This window comes from Dendrobates tinctorius, unplaced genomic scaffold (genome assembly GCF_039654945.1).
Source record: "Dendrobates tinctorius isolate UK_male_01 unplaced genomic scaffold, ASM3965494v1 ptg000295l, whole genome shotgun sequence".
In the NCBI taxonomy this organism is placed as follows: Eukaryota; Metazoa; Chordata; class Amphibia; order Anura; family Dendrobatidae; genus Dendrobates; species Dendrobates tinctorius.
The window spans coordinates 1,976,111-1,993,655 of record NW_027361962.1 but is presented as its reverse complement, the minus strand read 5'-3'; the positions used below and the strand labels follow the sequence as shown (position 1 = coordinate 1,993,655).

Here is a 17,545-nt window from a genome sequence, read left to right as displayed (position 1 = left end):
GCGAGACCGCTAGAGTCATGCGAGACTACGTCATTACAGGGCCTTGCCGCAAGGCATTACTGGGAACGCTGAGGCCGGGAATGCAGCGCGGGACACCAGAAGGTAAATATACCCCGATTTTTTATTTTTTATTCTTTTTTTTACAGGGGTATGGTACCCAGGGCCTGGAGGACAGTCTCCTCTCCTCCACACCGTGGGTACCAACCGCACATGAGACGCTTAACTTCCCGCATGGTGGGCATAGCCACATGCGGGAAGTAAGCGATTCTCATGCATTCCTATGGGTGCGGAATCGCGGCAATTCTTTGCGATTCCGCACAAAAGAATGAGCATGCTGCAATTTTTTCCGCGATGCGATTCCGCCGCGGAAAAAAGCGCAGCATTAGCACAGCATGTGCGGAATACCATAGGAATGCATGGGAGGCGTTCTGTACACGATTTTTAAGCGTTTTCGCGCCGAAAATCGCTGCAAAAACGCTTAAAAATCGCTACGTGTGCACACAGCCTGAGTGTTTATCATGTTGCCATCTGTGTGAGATACACTGACCGCTTTGATCAGCGGTAAATTTGACAGCAGCGAGAGCAGGTGTACAATGATGAAAGTGTTTACCAGCCAGCGCTTGTGTAATAAATAAATAAAAAATGATGTGCGGTCTCTCTATTTTTGACAACCAGCGTAGGCAAAACCAACAGCTGCGGGCTGCAGCCCCCAACTGTCAGCTTTATCATGCCTGGATATCAAGAATATAGGGGTCCCTGACCGTTTTCTTTAAATTATTTAAATAAATAATTTACTAAAACGGCGTAGGATCCCCCCATTTCTGACTACAAGCCAAGCTAAAGTGGACAGCTGGAGGCTAGTATTCTCAGACTGAGAAGGGGCCATGTATATTGGCCCTTTCAAGTTTAAAATTAGCAGCCTGCAGCCGCCCCTAAAAAAATCGCATCTATTAGATGCACCAATTCTGGTGCTTTGCCTGGATCTTCCCACTTTCCCTGGTGTTGTGGCAAGTGGGGTAATATTTGGGGGGTTGGTGTCAGCTTTGTAATGTCAGCGAATATCAAGCCCACAGGTTAGGCCTCTTTCACACTTCAGTTTTTTACAATCAGTCACAATCCGCCATGTTTTGAAAAAAACGGATCCTCAATTTTCTTTTGAGGATCCGTTTTTTTTCCCCCATTGACTTCCATTAATGGCGGATTGTGACGGATTGCTGTCCGTTGCATCCGTTTTTTTTGAGGATCCGCCAAAAGTTGCTGTCCGTCACCATCCTCAAAGATTTCAAAACGGAGCTTGCAACGTTTTTTTTCCTCTGGCGGATCCTCCAGACACTCATTTAACCCGAAATTCTTTCCGGGTGCCGGACAAAAAAAAAATAAAAATTCTCTCTCTCTCTCTCTCTCCTCCTTCCCGGCCAGCGGTTCCTTTAAATTTCCTCATTTTCAGGATCCGTCTGAAAACGGATCCTGTGCCATCCGTTCACATCAGTTGAGAACGGATCCGCTTGTCTGACTTTTTGGCGGATTTGAACTGATGCAAAAAACTGAAGTGTGAAAGAGGCCTTAGTAATGGAGTGGCGTCTATAAGACACCCCCATTACCAACCCCACAGTGAAATATAATAAAAACAGAGAAAAGTCCTTTAAACTGAAGGAAAGACACAGACTCCTTTATTTGAAAAAAAAATCTCCACCCTCTTTTACCCATTTATTCATAAAAAATAAAAAATCAAAGTTGTACACACAGTTCTGCTGATACTCCATTGATACCCATGTCCCACTGTAAAAGACAAAAAATAATAAAACACCATATTCCTCACCTGTCCACTGATAATCCATTAAAGGCCATGTCCCATGACAATCCAGATGATTTTGAGAGCGATCACATCAGTGATGCAACCGCTCTCCACCCCAGCCGGCACACACTGAGACAGGTGTTTGATCACACTCCTGCAGTGTGTAGCCCTGTCGTGAGAAATGTCACCGGAGTTCATAGCTGATGAACCTCGGTCACCTCACTTATGGCACCGTTTGCATCATAGAAAAATTCTTATGCAGCAAGTGGTGCCATAAGTGAGGTGACCGAGGTTCATACAGCGATGACCAGTGATATTATACACACGAGTTCTGTAATTAGTGCCAGTGTACAGGTAATAAACCCTCCAAACCGCTCCATCAACTTGAAAAATTAAAATGTTATGGGTCTCAGAAAATGTCAATGTAAACCCCACAGCCTACCACACACAGTTGATGGTGGTCCTATACAGCATGATAGTGCCACTAAAAGCCCCCACTCACTGATAGCCCCACAATTTTTCATTCCAATAATTCCTTTGTGCATTATTTTTTTTATGAAGTACTTGTATGGTTAACAAACTTCCTGAAAGCTGTCTTGTAAACTTTTTGGGGTCTTGTTTTAAAAAAAGATATCTCTTCAGGGGAATTTTCAAAACATAGGACCCTCAAAGTCACTTCAAAACTAAACAGGTCCTGTGAGGTAGCGCTGTTATTCAAGTAGGGGATACTCGCTTAGCCGCCATAACACCAGATCCAGCACGGGTTTTTCATAAAACAATTATAGTCCATGCGGTTTATTCAGCATCATAAACCCACAGCAGTAACATACAGTTCATAGAATCAGCACAGCGTCCATGACACATTTCAGCTCTGTAATCCCTGTGGTCACACAGGTAAGGCATACGCAGGCTCTTCAGCCTCAGATATCTCACGCACATCAGGGTTTCCTCATAGTTCCTTCATCATGCTGCAAACATCCATTCCCTCCAGGGAATCATTAGGCACGTGCAGCCATTCAACCCAGCATTCACGTGCTGTCAGGAAAGGAGACACATCTCCCAGCGGGACCTTCCACAACAGACCAACCGGGTCCCAGCATTTACCTCATGTGACCTACCCTGGCCACCTTATATGGTCCGTAGCCACGCCCACCGGGTCAAATGGCTATGACCTCATCACAGGTCCTTGAACCATTCTCACACTCTTTACAATATCATTCTTAACCACACCCCTGGGTGGATTTGTAGGTAACTAGTCATGCCCGTCTCCTCAGCTACCTGGAGACTTCTCCCGGACACATTGAAACTGTGTCCACTAGGGGGCGCTGTGTGGATGTCCTAGAAGACAGGATGAATGGCAGAATACTGAATGACCATTGTGTATCTCAAGGTGGGTGGCCTTGAGATGGAGACTTATGTGTGTGTTGATCAGCAGTGATACACCCAATAGCTGCTACTGCGCAGGTGCTGCAGGCGCCATTTTCAAGGTGATTTTTTTTGTACTTGCTCAATAACATCAAGCACAGTTATAATAGGACACTAAACATGTGATTATGCTGCAGCGCAGGTGTCTTTGCCACTGCCTGCCTGCAGGATTTTTTTTATTATGTATATATAATATTCATTATGTAAACTAGGGGGCAGGTCAGTGAGGGATCGGTGACCTGTCAGCAGTCTTCATTTTGAATACCTAATCAGTGCACCACATGAAGACCCCCCACAGGCCGCCCCGGGACACGAGCATATCATTAACGCAAAACTGAAAATAAAAATTACACAACAACCACAAGACTGATTTCATCACCAGGTATCATTGCAATCAGTATAACGGCCCCGACCTGACACTGTCTGTAGGCTACTGTGCACAATCCTGCTGACAGGTTCCCTTTAAAAAAGAGGTAATTATACCTACTGGAAATTCAGTTTCTAGGAGTTCCCAAGGACAGCACACCAGGATGTAGTCCTTCTTTGACTTATGATAGGACAGGTTCACAGAGAGTTTAAAAGGTTCCTCTCACCTCCACCCTCAGGTTTTTTTGTTTTTTTTTAAGTACCACCAAAGGATGGATGTAAATGGTCTATAAGAGCCACTAGAAACTCATATGAAAGATAAACAATTTAACGGCCCCAGCTCGATCTCAAGCCAAACGTCATTATCTCAGTAAATTTAAATACTTTATAACACCAGTTTGAAAAATGATTTTAAAATCTGAAATGTTGGCCTACTGAAATGTTTGTTCAGTAAATGCACTCAGTACTTGGTTGCTGCTCCTTTTGCATCAATTACTGCATCAATGTAGCGTGGCATGGAGGCGATCAGCCTGTGGCACTGCTGAGGGGTTATGGAAGCCCAGGTTGCTTTGATAGCAGCCTTCAGCTCGTCTGCATTGTTGGATCTGGTGTCTCTCATCTTCCTTTTGACAATACTCCATAGATTCTCTATGGGGTTAAGGTCAGGTTAATTTGCTGCCAATCAAGCACAGTGATACTGTTGTTTTTAAACCAGGTATTGGTACTTTTGGGAGTATGGACAGGGGCCAAGTCCTGCTGGAGAATGAAATTTCCATCTCCAAATAGCTTGTCGGCAGAGGGAAGCATGAAGTGCTCTAAAATTTCCTGGTAGATGGCTGCGCTGACTTTTGTCTTGATAAAATACAGTGGACCTACACCAGCAGATGACATGGCTCCTCAAACCATCACTGATTCTGGAAACTTCACACTAGACCTCCAGCAGCTTGGATTGTGGCCTCTTCACTCTTCCTCCAGACTCTGGGACCGTGATTTCCAAATGAAATGCAAAATTTACTTTCATCTGAAAACAACACTTTGGACCACTGAGCAACTGTCCAGTTCTTTTTCTCCTTGGCCCAGGTAAGACGCTTCTGGCGTTGTCTATTGGTCATGAGTGGCTTGACACAAGGAATGTGACACTTGCAGCCCATGTCCTAGATACGTCTATGTGTGGCTCTGGAATCAATGACTCCAGCAACAGTCCACTCCTTGTGAATCTCCCCCAAATTTGTGAATGGCCTTTTCTTAACAATCCTTTCAAGGCTGCAGTTATCCTGGTGCTTGCACACCTTTTACTACCACTCTTTTTCCTTCCACTCAACCTTCCATTAATATGCTTGGATACAGCACTCTGTGAACAGCCGGCTTCTTTAGCAATGACCTTTTGTGACTTACCCTCCTTGTGGAGTGTGTCAATGACTACATTCTGGACATTTGTCAAGTCAGCAGTCTTCCCCATGATTGTGGAGCCTACAGAAGCAGACTAAAGGACCTTTCTAAACGCTTAGGAACCCATTGCAGGGTTTTGTCAATTATTCTAATTTACTGAGATAATAACTTTTGGGTTTTTATTGGCTGTAAGCCATAATCATCAACAGTAACAGAAATAAACACTTGAAATAAAACACTCTGTAATGACTCTAATCTGTGAGTTACACTTTTTAGTATTGAAGAACTGAAATAAATTAACTTTTTGATACTATAATTTTGTGAGAAGCACCTGTATGTCTACTAGCTATGGAACCCGTTCTACACCTGAGCGGTGAGCATTTTTAATTTTTATTAAAGAGGTTATCTACTACAAGATGTAGTGGGCAGGTCGACTTAAACCTTGGAAACAAGGCCTTCTTCAAATATGTTGCGTTTCCAAATGTTCCTGTGAGCGACGCTATTGGTGTCCTCTCATCCCAATCACGTGACCCCTGGCGGCAGCTGCCTCTGATGTCCGGTGATATCATGTCAACATCCATAATTTGAAGCTGACCTGGCATCACCGAGTAGGGACACAGTCTCCCTGAGTGACTGGGCTATGGGCAAAGCTTCACTGCACGTCTCAATGAAAGCAGTGAGCAGTAGAGAACGTGCACAATGCTCGGCTTTGACGTGCAGTGAAACTCCACCCACAGTGGAAGTTGATGTGACATTACCGGACATCAGAGGCAGCTGCAGCCGTGGGTCATGTGATTGGGATGAGCGGACAGCGATAGTGCCACTTGCAGGCATATTTGGAAACGCAAGGTATTTGAAGACAGCCTTATATTCAAGATATATATCAACCTGCCCACTACACCTTGTAATGGACAGCCTCTTTAATAAAATAAAAAATGTACCAATAAAAAGTATTCAAATGAACATCTGTCCTCAGATGCACGATCAGTTGAAATATATTGCTGCCACTTGCAATAGATAACGCCAGCAATCAGAGGCCGGCAGCTGACATCAGCACGCATGTCACCGGCTTTTGACGTCATTGCCATACGCCGACACATCCGTGAAGCATATTAAGGACCGCGGTCAAGTAAGGAGAACCGATTTTTGTTGCTTTTTTATTCTGAAAAGCCGCAATATGAGGGACAAGAGATATATGGGGCCAGGATGTAGACAAATGAGACCAAGATGGAGACATATGGAGCCAGGATGGAGACAAAAGGGACCAGGATGGGGACATTCCAAGTGTAGGGGCTAAGTAAGGGATATTATTACTGCTAGGATGTATTTTATTTTTGAGGATACTGTGGGGAATGTGCTCTAGATAACGGTGTTATTTTCGGCAGAGATGAGTCCTGGCTGGAAGAAGTGATGGCAGTGTGCCCTGGAAACTATATACAGTACTAATGTGTATAATGGCACATATAGTAATATTAGTATTGTATGCTTTTTTTTAATAATAATCAGTATTGTAGTATTCAGTCACTATGTGGTGGTAATATGTGGTCTGGTCATGGTGTGGCAGTATTTGTTCCTTGTATGTGATATTATTCGGTCACTATATGGTGGTAATATATGGTCCGGCCAAGGTGTGACATTATTTGTTCCTTGTATGTGGTATTATTCAGTCACTATGTGGTGGTACTATGTGGTCTGGTCATGGTGTGGCAGTATTTGTTCCTTGTAGTATTATTTGGTCAATATGTGGTGGTAATATGTGGTCTGGTAGTGTTGTGGCAGTATTTGTTCCTTGTATGTGGTATTATTAGGTCACTATGTGTTGGTAATATGTGGTCCAGCTTTGATGTGACGGTATTGGTCCCTTCCATGTGGTATTATTATTTTAAAAATGTGTGTGACATATTCCCTTAAAGAAAAATAAATAAAAAGAGTATTGGGCACTTTAGGAAATTTTTAGTAGGTTAGAGTAGAGTAGGGCCCAGCCAAAAGAGTCTACCATGTCATGGAGGCAGCTTAAAAAATCTTTAGGCCAAAACAAAGGCTGATGGCTATGTATGTGATATGGTGTTCAATGGGAACTGTTAATGTGTGATTGATGAGGACATGGAGCAGAAGTGGAGTTTTTCCAAGAGTGAGCGGTGGGACTGTGGAAGGTTCGAGGGGTGGAGGAGGAGCTGGGGTCGAGCCTGGGTGGAAACTCAATTGGGCAGAAAAATTTTGCCAGTATGGGGCCCTGAAATCCCTGGTGGAAGCCCTGAACAGGACAGAATTTTCACCTTTCTTCCTGGACTCAGATTAAACCTTGGTTACATGTGACAGGGAACATTCTCTATATCTAGAGGAAAGAAAGATTCTTCCAGTAACATAGGATATGTTAGGAATCTGGTTTCTACAATGCCTATGCAGGAACACAGATCCTCACATTTGTCTCCAGAGGCTAGTCCTTCGTTCCTTCTTCTGGGCATGCTCATGGGATGAGCTCCGATTGGAGTTCGGGAGTCAGGTGCTCAGGTCCTGCTCCCGATTCCATTAGTTATGTTCAGGGCTCTGGAGATTTCCGGCAGGTCCCGTACGCTATAAAAAGTGCGCATGGCCGTTCCGCCATGCGCTAGTATTTTTATACTGCTGTTGTGTGTCTGGTGATGGATGCTTGGACTGGTGACTGAATCATTAAATATCCCCCTCCTTGGTTATTACGAGTATGTGAGTGATTGGGTCAGCCAGTAGCAGCGCTAGCGCCAGCGCGCTCAAGCTTCAGCCATTTCAGCAGCTAAGCGTCCTGCATTGCGCCAGCGTTCTTGCAGCGCCTTGCTAGCGGCTCTATTCTTGCCGCGCTGCAGTAGCAGCACAGTGTGCGTTTGCGGTTGCAACGTCACTGCACCAGACGTCTAACGGTAGGTCTAGACGGAGCCCGTCCCGTCTGTTTGGGCGACTCCTGTGACCAGATACCGCGTCTGTGTCTCTGAGTTCTGTGAGTTTAAAACAGACTCAGCGTTTTCTTTATGTATTTATGATTGCAGCCCTGTGTGTGAAACAGTCTGCTTCTGCATATGGTCGTGCTTGCAGCTCTGTGAGTGCAACAGAGCTTGCTTTTGTGCACTAGGTGCAGCTATAACCTGTGCACATTACCGCCTTAAGTGATCTGCCTCTCTCAGCAGCGGTTTTGTCACCTACCGCACGGTGGACCCCGGGTGGCGAACACGCTTTATTTATATTTTTTATTTTTCCGCCGTCCTTAACAGGATAGATATCTACAGTGGGGGCAGTGGAACTATAGAAGCATAAAGTGTGGAGTGGAAGGCCGGCGATAAAAAGCACAAAGCCAGAGGCATGAAACAAGAGACACAAGGCCACGAGGCATGATGGGCGCAGAGATGCTATGAGGCACTATAAGGCACAGTGGCACGATGAGGCCCCCGTGAGGCACTATGAGGCGTAGAGCCGCTGTGAGGCACTATAATCCCCAGAGGCGCTATGAGGCACAGTCTGGGACTGCTCTTGCGAGACCAGACTCAAAGTTACATTTAAAAATGCAATCCATCTGAATTCAGGCTAAATCTCCACTGTGAGTGGTACATTTCAATTGTCCGATTAGCCCCACCTTGAAGTAGCCAATGTTGGTGCAGCTGGAGGGCAGTCTTCAGAGATAATGTGCAGAATTAACCCCAGGTGTTCTCCATGACATGCGACTAACTGAAGTCAATCATGAGATGTAGCCCAGACATGTGTCGAATCTTTAGCCTCGAGGTCCAAGGTCTAGATTCCCCATGAAGACAAACTTCAGCACATGAAGTCCTAGTCCCAGCTTTGGCATGAAGGCATGAGGCTAGTATCAACCCAGAGTTCTGGATCTTCAAGACAACATTTACACCTTGCATTTACATGTGCTACTTCTACTTACCATTAGAGGTACAGGGGAAGCTGGTAATGCTGAGAACCCACCTTGGAGGGACGCGGTGTCACAACTAGGAATGCTGCATTATTGAAAATGTTCACAGGCTAATTGTTGGCTGAGGGACCTCTACCCAAGAGATGTTGCCCTGGACTACTTGACAGCAGGAAGGCCAAAACCACCCGATCTCCCTGAGTCCGTATTCTGACGCTCCACAGGATAAGATATCTTCACTCTAGGAGCAACCCCTCATGCAACACTCCCTTGTGGGGATAGGGAAAACACTGAAGGGTGGAGGTGGGTGCGGCCATTTAACCTCTCTGTGATTCTGTCCAGTCATAGGACAAGGAAAGATTACCTCCTGGTGTGCTGTCCAGATAGATGTACTGGAAAATAAGTTTTGTGAATTGCCCTAAATTAATGAAAACTTGCTGTTAAACTTTAACCCTTCTTACAAAATAAAAGGTCATTTGAACAATTATGGTGACAATAAAACATAAGGTAAATTTTATTAACTTTTTTTGTATAGTATAACTATTTGGTTTACGGGTATAACCAAAGTTTGCATACTGCAAATTATTCATTAGTTTTTGTTAGACAAACTTCTTACATTTTAATTAATAAAAGCAAAAGATTTTGACTTAAATGTATTACTTACATAAAATAAAATGTGTCACAAAAAAATATTCCAGGTAACTTGAAAAATTCCATTGTTATTACAACAATAAAGTGACACGTCAAATTTGAAAAATTGGCTTCGTTACTAAGAGGTTAAAATTGCTTATTCTCAGTGTGACTTATCTGATGTCTAGTAAGATGTGAACTCTTAGTAAAACATTTCCCACATTCTGAACATGAGAATGGCTTCTCTCCTGTGTGAATTCTCTGATGTCCAACTAGAGTTGATTTTTCTGTAAAACATTTCCCACATTCTGAACATGAAAATGGTTTCTCTCCAGTGTGAATTCTCTCATGTGCAACAAGATTAGATTTTCTAGCAAAATATTTCCCACATTCTGAACATGAGAATGGCTTCTCTCCTGTGTGAATTTTTTCATGCCTAACAAGACTACATTTCTCAGTAAAACATTTCCCACATTCTGAACATGAAAATGGCTTCTCCCCTGTGTGACATAGCTCATGTTCAGCCAAATTTGATTTATCAGAAAAACATTTCCCACATTGTGAGCAAGAAAATGGCTTCTCTGCTGTGTGAACTCTAAGATGTGTAACAAGCGTTGATTTTTCTCTGAAACATTTCCCACATTCCGAGCATGAGTATGGCTTCTCTCCTGTGTGAATTCTCTCATGTACAATAAGATAAGATTTCGTACTACAGCGTTTCCCACATACTGAACATGAAAATTGCTTCTCTCCTGTGTGAGTTCTCTCATGTGTAACAAGAATTGATTTCCTCGTAAAACATTTCCCACATTCTGAGCATGAATATGGCTTCTCTCCTGTGTGATTTCTCTGATGTACAACAAGAGTTGCTTTATCTGCAAAACATTTTCCACATTCTGAACAAGAAAATGGTTTCTCTCCTGTGTGATTTCTCTGATGTATAAAAAGGTCTGATTTCTTAGTAAAACATTTCCCACATTCTGAGCATGAATACGGCTTCTCTCCAGTGTGATTTCTCTGATGTACAATAAGATTTGCTTTTCCTATAAAACTTTTTCCACATTCTGAACATGCAAATGGCTTCTCTCCTGTGTGAATTCTCTCATGTATAATAAGATGAGATATAGTATTACAACGTTTCCCACATTCTGAGCATGAATATGGCTTCTTTCCTGTGTGATTTCTCTGATGTACAACAAGATTTGCTTTTCCTATAAAACATTTCCCACATTCTGAACATGAAAATGGCTTTTCTCCTGTGTGATTTCTCTCATGTATAATAAGTTGAGATTTCTTATTAAAACATTTCCCACATTCAGAACATGAATATGGCTTCTCTCCTGTGTGATTTCTCTGATGTACAACAAGAGTTGATTTTTCTGTAAAACATTTCCCACATTCTGAACATGAAAATGGCTTCTCTCCTGTGTGAATTCTCTCATGTGCTATAAGATTAGATTTGTGACAAAAACATTTCCCACATTCTAAGCAAGAAAATTTCTTCACTGCTGTGTGAGTTCTCCAATGTTTAGCAAATTTTGATTTATCAGTGAAACATTTCTCACATTCTGAGCACGAAATTGGCTTCTTTTCTATGGACACGCTTTTATTTTCTACCCTTTTATTTTTCTTAACAGGCTGTGATGAATTAGGAGATCGTTCTTTACTAGGAAGGGCTGAGGGTATATCTGAGATGTCGCCATGCTCTTCATATGTTTCTTGTTTGAAGCTATCATCTTCTACTTTAATATACGAAGATATCAGATGTCCTTCGGAGCTGCTATTATACTCATCTGCAGAGAATAAAAGTGAATGGATTTTTTAACAAAACCTTAAAAATGATATTCATCTAAAAACAAAAATTATAAATTTAAAAAGTTAAAACCTTCATACAATTATAAGGTATGTAGCAATGCCTATTATTAACTGACTAAAGTGTCATTTACGGTACATGATGTGATGACTGCACAAAGAATCATTTGTACTAATGCTCCTTCCCAATCATTGTCCAGGGCAAGCATCAAACAATAAAACATTTGTGTCAATGATTCCATTATATATATATATATATATATATATATATATATATATATATATATATATTGTGGGGAATAGATAGCTCAGCTGGGATCTTTGCTTTGGCACAAGCGTGTGGCTATGAAGTCACTTCAGCAGACTAGCAAGTTCCACATGAATATGGACACGGCATATTTATTGTGCACACTTGTTATTCAATGTTACACATGCCAAACATGAAATAAAACATCTAAGGCCGTCTGGCCACTAACTAACAATAGCAGGCTAACTACAAAATAAACCTATATAACAGCAAACAAGTCCATGTAATCTTACTGTGTCAGCTCCCAGCTCAGCAGATGAGATAGACTGAGAGATCCCAGCTCCTCCTTATTATATCATCTGGACCAGTCAGGAAACCAAAACCTGGATTGAATAAGTGGAGGGGGAACTACCAGTCCTTTCCATGCTGATCACTAAGGAAACCAGGACTGGATTACAGTGAAATAAACTGGCTTCATCATCAGTACAGGGAGACATATGAAATGAAACGGGGAGAAATATACCTGTTTTCTAGTACCTCTCCCATTGGCACCTCACACACCCCCCTCCTCTGTTCGAGCCCGTGGGGTCGGACACGACGAGTCACCAAGCAGTGCGTTCTAGACAACGCATCTGCATTTCTGTGCGCTGTGCCCGCCCTGTGCTCAACGGAAAATTTAAACCCTTGTAATGCTAAGAACCAGCGTGTCACCCGCGCATTGCCTTCTTTTGCCCGGGACATCCACGTTAGGGGCGAATGGTCCGTCACTAGTCTAAACTGGCGACCTAGTAAATAATAGCGCAAGGTGCACAGGGCCCATTTCACAGCCAGGGCTTCCCGCTCAACTACTCTGTAGTTCTTTTCTGCTCTCGTAAGCTTTCTGCTTAGATAGGCCACTGGGTGTTCCTCGCCATTTACTTCTTGAGACAAAACCGCGCTGAGGCCCACCCCAGAGGCGTCCGTTTGGACAATAAACTCCCGTTTAAAGTCTGGTGCAACCAACACTGGTAGGTCACAGAGGACTGTTTTCAATCGCTGAAAGGCCTCCTCTGCTTCTGCGTTCCACTTTAGGCTAAGTGCACACGTACCGGATCTCTCACGGAAATTACCGCGAGAATTCCAGAATTCCAGTCCGCGGGAAAATCGCATTTTAAATTCCCGCGATATTCCCGCGGAAAAACTAGCATTTTGCAAGCGTATTTAGCTTGCAAAATGCTAGCGTTCTCCAAGCGATCTGTAGCATCGCTTGGAGAACTGATTGACAGGTTGGTCACACTCTGTTTGACAAGTGTGACCAACTTTTTACTACTGAGGCCGCCTATGCAGCATCAGTAGTAAAAGATAGAATGTAAAAAAAAATAAAAAATAGTGTTATTCTTACCCTCCGACGTCCCGCGCATCCGTTCCCAGTAATCCTTTGTGAAAATGCCCGCGATGACGTCAGTTCTCGCGGGATCGCGACGTCTCGCAGTAATTCGCGATGACGTCGCGCGAATGACCGCGAGACTTCGTGATCCCGCGAGAACGGACGCCATCGCGGGCATTTTCGCAAAGGACTACTGGGAACGAGAGCATGAAGAGAAGCAGGAAGGCTGCACGGGACGTCGGAGGGTGAGAATAACAATATTTTTTATTTTTAAATTCTATTTTTTACAGGGATATGGTACCCAAAGCCCGGAGGACAGTCTCCTCTCCTCCAGACCGTGGGTACCATCCGCAAATGTTCTGCTTACTTTCCGCACGGTGTGCACAGCCACATGCGGGAAGTAAGCGGAACAATACATTCCTATGGGTGCGGGATCGCCGCGATTCCGCAAATTAATGAGCATGCTGCGGTTTTTACTGCGAAGCGATTCCGCCGCGGTAAAAACCGCAGCATTAGTACAGCATTGCGGAATCCCATAGGAATGCATGGGATGCTTATTTTTCACGTTTTCGCGGCAAAATCGCGCGGTTAAAACCGCCGCGGAAACGCGAAAAAAATGCCACGTGTGAACTCAGCCTTATTGTGACAGATTTCGACCCCTTAGTAAGATCTGTGAGAGGAGCTGCGATGGTCGCAAAATGTTTGATGAACCGCCTATAATAACCAACGATCCCTAAAAAAGCTCCAACCTGTTTTTTGGTTACCGGTCGTGGCCAATTTTGAATAGCGTCCACTTTATTGGCTTGAGGCTTCACAACGCCTCTCCCTATGCTATATCCCAGATAGCGAGCCTCTTCCAATCCCAACGTACATTTCTTGGGATTGGCAGTCAACCCAGCTGTTTTTAGTGAGTCTAAGGGTGGTTTCACATTAGCGCTTTTTAAGCGCACGCACGGCCGGGGGTAGCTCCGCCCCCGAGCCGGCTCTCTGCCCGGCGTGCCCGCCCCTTGCTTGTAGCGCCGCCTCCTAGCGCACAGCGGCGCCTGCGATCGGCGCACCCTATCTTTAGCATAGGGTGCGCAGATCGTGGGCAGGCCGTGCGCTAGTTGCGCTTTGACCTGCGCTGCGCACTTTTGACGGTGCGCCGTGCGCGCCAAAATCAAACTTTTCGGATTTTGGTGTGCACGGCGCACCGTCAAAAGTGCGCAGCGCAGGTCAAAGCGCAACTAGCGCACGGCCTGCACACGATCTGCGCACCCTATGCTAAAGATAGGGTGCGCCGATCGCAGGCGCCGCTGTGCGCTAGGAGGCGGCGCTACAAGCAAGGGGCGGGCACGCCGGGCAGAGAGCCAGCTCGGGGGCGGAGCTACCCCCGGCCGTGCGTGCGCTTAAAAAGCGCTAATGTGAAACCACCCTTAGACGGCTTGTACTTTTGACAAATGCGTGTCCCAGTCATCGCTAAAGATAATGATGTCGTCCAAGCACGCGGATGCATACTGGCCATGCGGTTTTAGGACAATATCCATTAGACGTTGGAAGGTGGCTGCGGCACCATGCAACCCAAATGGCATATCTCGGTACTGGAATAATCCCTGGGGCGTAACAAAGGCAGTTTTCTCTTTGGTTGATTCCGTGAGGGAAATCTGCCAATAACCTTTTGTTAAGTCAATAGTGGATATGTACCTGGCCGAACCCAGTCTCTCTATCAGTTCATCGACTCTTGGCATCGGGTAGGCATCGAATTTCGATACTTCATTTACTTTCCGAAAATCGTTACAAAATCGGATAGTCCCATCGGGTTTGGGCACCAGTACGATAGGGCTAGCCCAATCACTCCGGGACTCCTCAATGACCCCGAGCTCTAACATCTTCTTCACTTCCTGGGCAATGGCTTGTCTCCGAGCCTCCGGAATTCGATATGGTTTTAGCCGTACCCGCACCTGTGGATCAGTAACAATGTCATGTTTAATTAGGTGAGTCCGACCAGGAAGTTCCGAGAAAATATCTGCGTTCCTCTGTATGAACTCCCTGGTCTCTCGTTTTTGGCTTTCGGATAGCGTGTCTGCAATACCCACTTCTGGCGGAGCTACCTGGGGGTCCTTTACCTTAGAAGGTGGTGCCCCTCGAGGCCCATCCTCAAGGGCAGCTCCTGCCACCAGACTCTCCCTGTCCCGCCAGGCCTTAAGCAAGTTTATGCGGTATATTTGTTCGGGCTTTCTCTTGTCTGGTTGGTGTATCTTATAATTTACTTCACCTATTCGTTCCAGCACTTCGTATGGTCCCTGCCATTTCGCAAGAAATTTATTCTCTACGGTAGGCACCAATACCAACACCCTGTCTCCGGGTTGAAAGACTCGTGTTTTTGCCGCTCGGTTGTATACCGTGCTTTGGGCATGTTGTGCGCGCTCTAAACACTCTTTAACTATTGGCATAACTGCTGCAATTCGGTCCTGCATAAGTGTTATGTGTTCAATTACACTGCGATAAGGAGTCACCTCTTGTTCCCAAGTCTCCTTGGCAATATCTAACAGGCCTCTAGGACACCGCCCATAAACCAACTCAAAAGGTGAAAAGCCTGTGGAGGATTGGGGTACCTCACGTATAGCAAACATGAGGTATGGTAGTAGGGCATCCCAATCTCTCCCGTCCTTATCCACCACCCTTTTCAACATTCCCTTTAAGGTTTTGTTAAAGCGCTCCACCAAACCATCAGTCTGAGGGTGATATACTGAGGTACGCAAATGGGAGATTGTTAGTAGTTTACATAAATCCTTAAGTATACGAGACATAAAGGGGGTCCCTTGATCCGTAAGTATCTCTTTCGGAAAGCCGGTGCGGGAAAACATATTAACCAGCTCCTTTGAAATTGATTTCGCATTGGCATTCCGCAAGGGCACTGCTTCGGGGTAACGCGTGGCGTAATCCAATACTACCAAAATGTACTGATGACCCCTGGCAGATTTAACTAATGGACCGACTATATCCATTGCTATCCTCTCGAAGGGCACCTCTATTATTGGTAAGGGCACTAAGGGGCTTCTAAAATGTGGCATAGGTGCGGTCAATTGACACGTACTGGGTCACGTCTCCCACTAGACCCGGCCAAAAGAAACGTTGCAGAATACGGTGTTTTGTCTTTTCTACCGCCAGGTGTCCTCCCAAGGGATGTTTATGTGCCAACTCCAAAACTACCTGGCGAAAGGACTTAGGTACCACTAGTTGTTCTACCACCACCCCTCGCACCTTGTCTATGTGATACAACATATCCTGCTGCACCACCACGTGTGGGAACTCGTTTTGAGCCCCTGGGTACAATGGTCTTCCCTCGGAGACCTTTATGTTTTCCCACGCCCTTGCTAGAGTAGGATCCTGGTGCTGAGCGGTCCCGAACTTACCACGGGCCACCTCAAGATCAGGCATTTCTAAAACATCCTCTAGCTGGTCTGCCTCGCCTGCATACACAGCGAGAGGAGAGTCCGCAGATTCTAGTACTTCCTCTGAGATGGTTTCTCCGTCGTCTTGCTGCAACGGTTCAGGGGCTAGCTCCGGAGTACCGTCTTCAACTAGAGGGTTCATGCCACTTTTGAAGTTCAACAAGTCCCAAAATAAGGGAAAGTCTCTCCCCAGGATTACACTGTGTCCCATAGACTTTATGACTGCCGCCTGATGTCTTTTGGTCCCTACTGGCGTGGCAAGAGTAACCCAGGCAGTGGGGTAGTTCTTAGTATCCCCATGGATGCAACTAATGCCCACGGTTAAGTTCGTTAGGGCGCTAGAGTCCACCAAACTGGCATGTACCAAAGTTACTTGACTGCCGGAATCCAAGACGGCATTCTCACTATAACCGTCAACCTCGACGTGGCACACGTGTTGTTCATTTCCCGTGAGGGTCTCCGCCACACAGACTGACTGCACATATAACGAAAGACGCCTCATAGCATTACAGTCCATTGGCTCTGTAGTCATTGGGCAGTTAGCTGCTACATGGCCAAGCCTGCGACATCGCCAACATTGTATAGGCCCTTGTCTCATCGATGGAGATCCCAGACGAGGTCTGCTGGCTTGATGTGAGCCTGTACCACCTCCATAGTCCTTTGTAGGTCTGCTACCCTTCATTATGACGTTCTCTTCTTTTGAAGATGAAGTAGGTTTCGCAGGACTCTCCAGCGATTTCTTGGGGAGCCAGTGGGGTGCTAACGTCCCTTGGAGTAGGCTTTCAGAAGCATTGTAGCGTTCGACCATATTCACCAACTGGTCAGCGGTAGTTGGGTCACCCTGTCCAACCCACCTCTGGATCTTAGCGGGTAAGGACCGCAGGTACTTGTCTAGAACAACACGCTCCACCATCTGTGCGGACGTCAAAGCCTCTGGTTGCAGCCATTTTTTTACTAGATGGATGAGATCATGCATTTGTGACCGGGCTGACTGATGCTCCACAAAATTCCATAAATGCACCCTCTGTGCACGTACATACGTTTTTACTCCCAGTCTTGCCAGGATTTCACCTTTGAGTTTGATATAGTCCATAGCATCCGCTCCACTCAGATCGTAATAGGCCTTTTGTGGATCTCCGCTCAGAAATGGAGCAACTACCTCAGCCCATCTGTCCAGTGGTAAGTGCTCACGTTC

The 17,545-nt window shown here is 45.2% G+C and overlaps 1 protein-coding gene across 1 annotated transcript in view; it reads right to left on the bottom strand.

The window, feature by feature from the left end:
- The window catches only part of LOC141073051 (uncharacterized), a 110,024-nt gene that overhangs the window by 25,157 nt on the left and 67,322 nt on the right, over nt 1-17,545 (bottom strand). Inside the window, exon 5 of the mRNA XM_073560370.1 lies at nt 9,649-11,284. Within this exon, the coding sequence (XP_073416471.1) occupies nt 9,649-11,284 (1,636 nt within the window). The remainder of the gene's footprint in view (nt 1-9,648; nt 11,285-17,545) is intronic.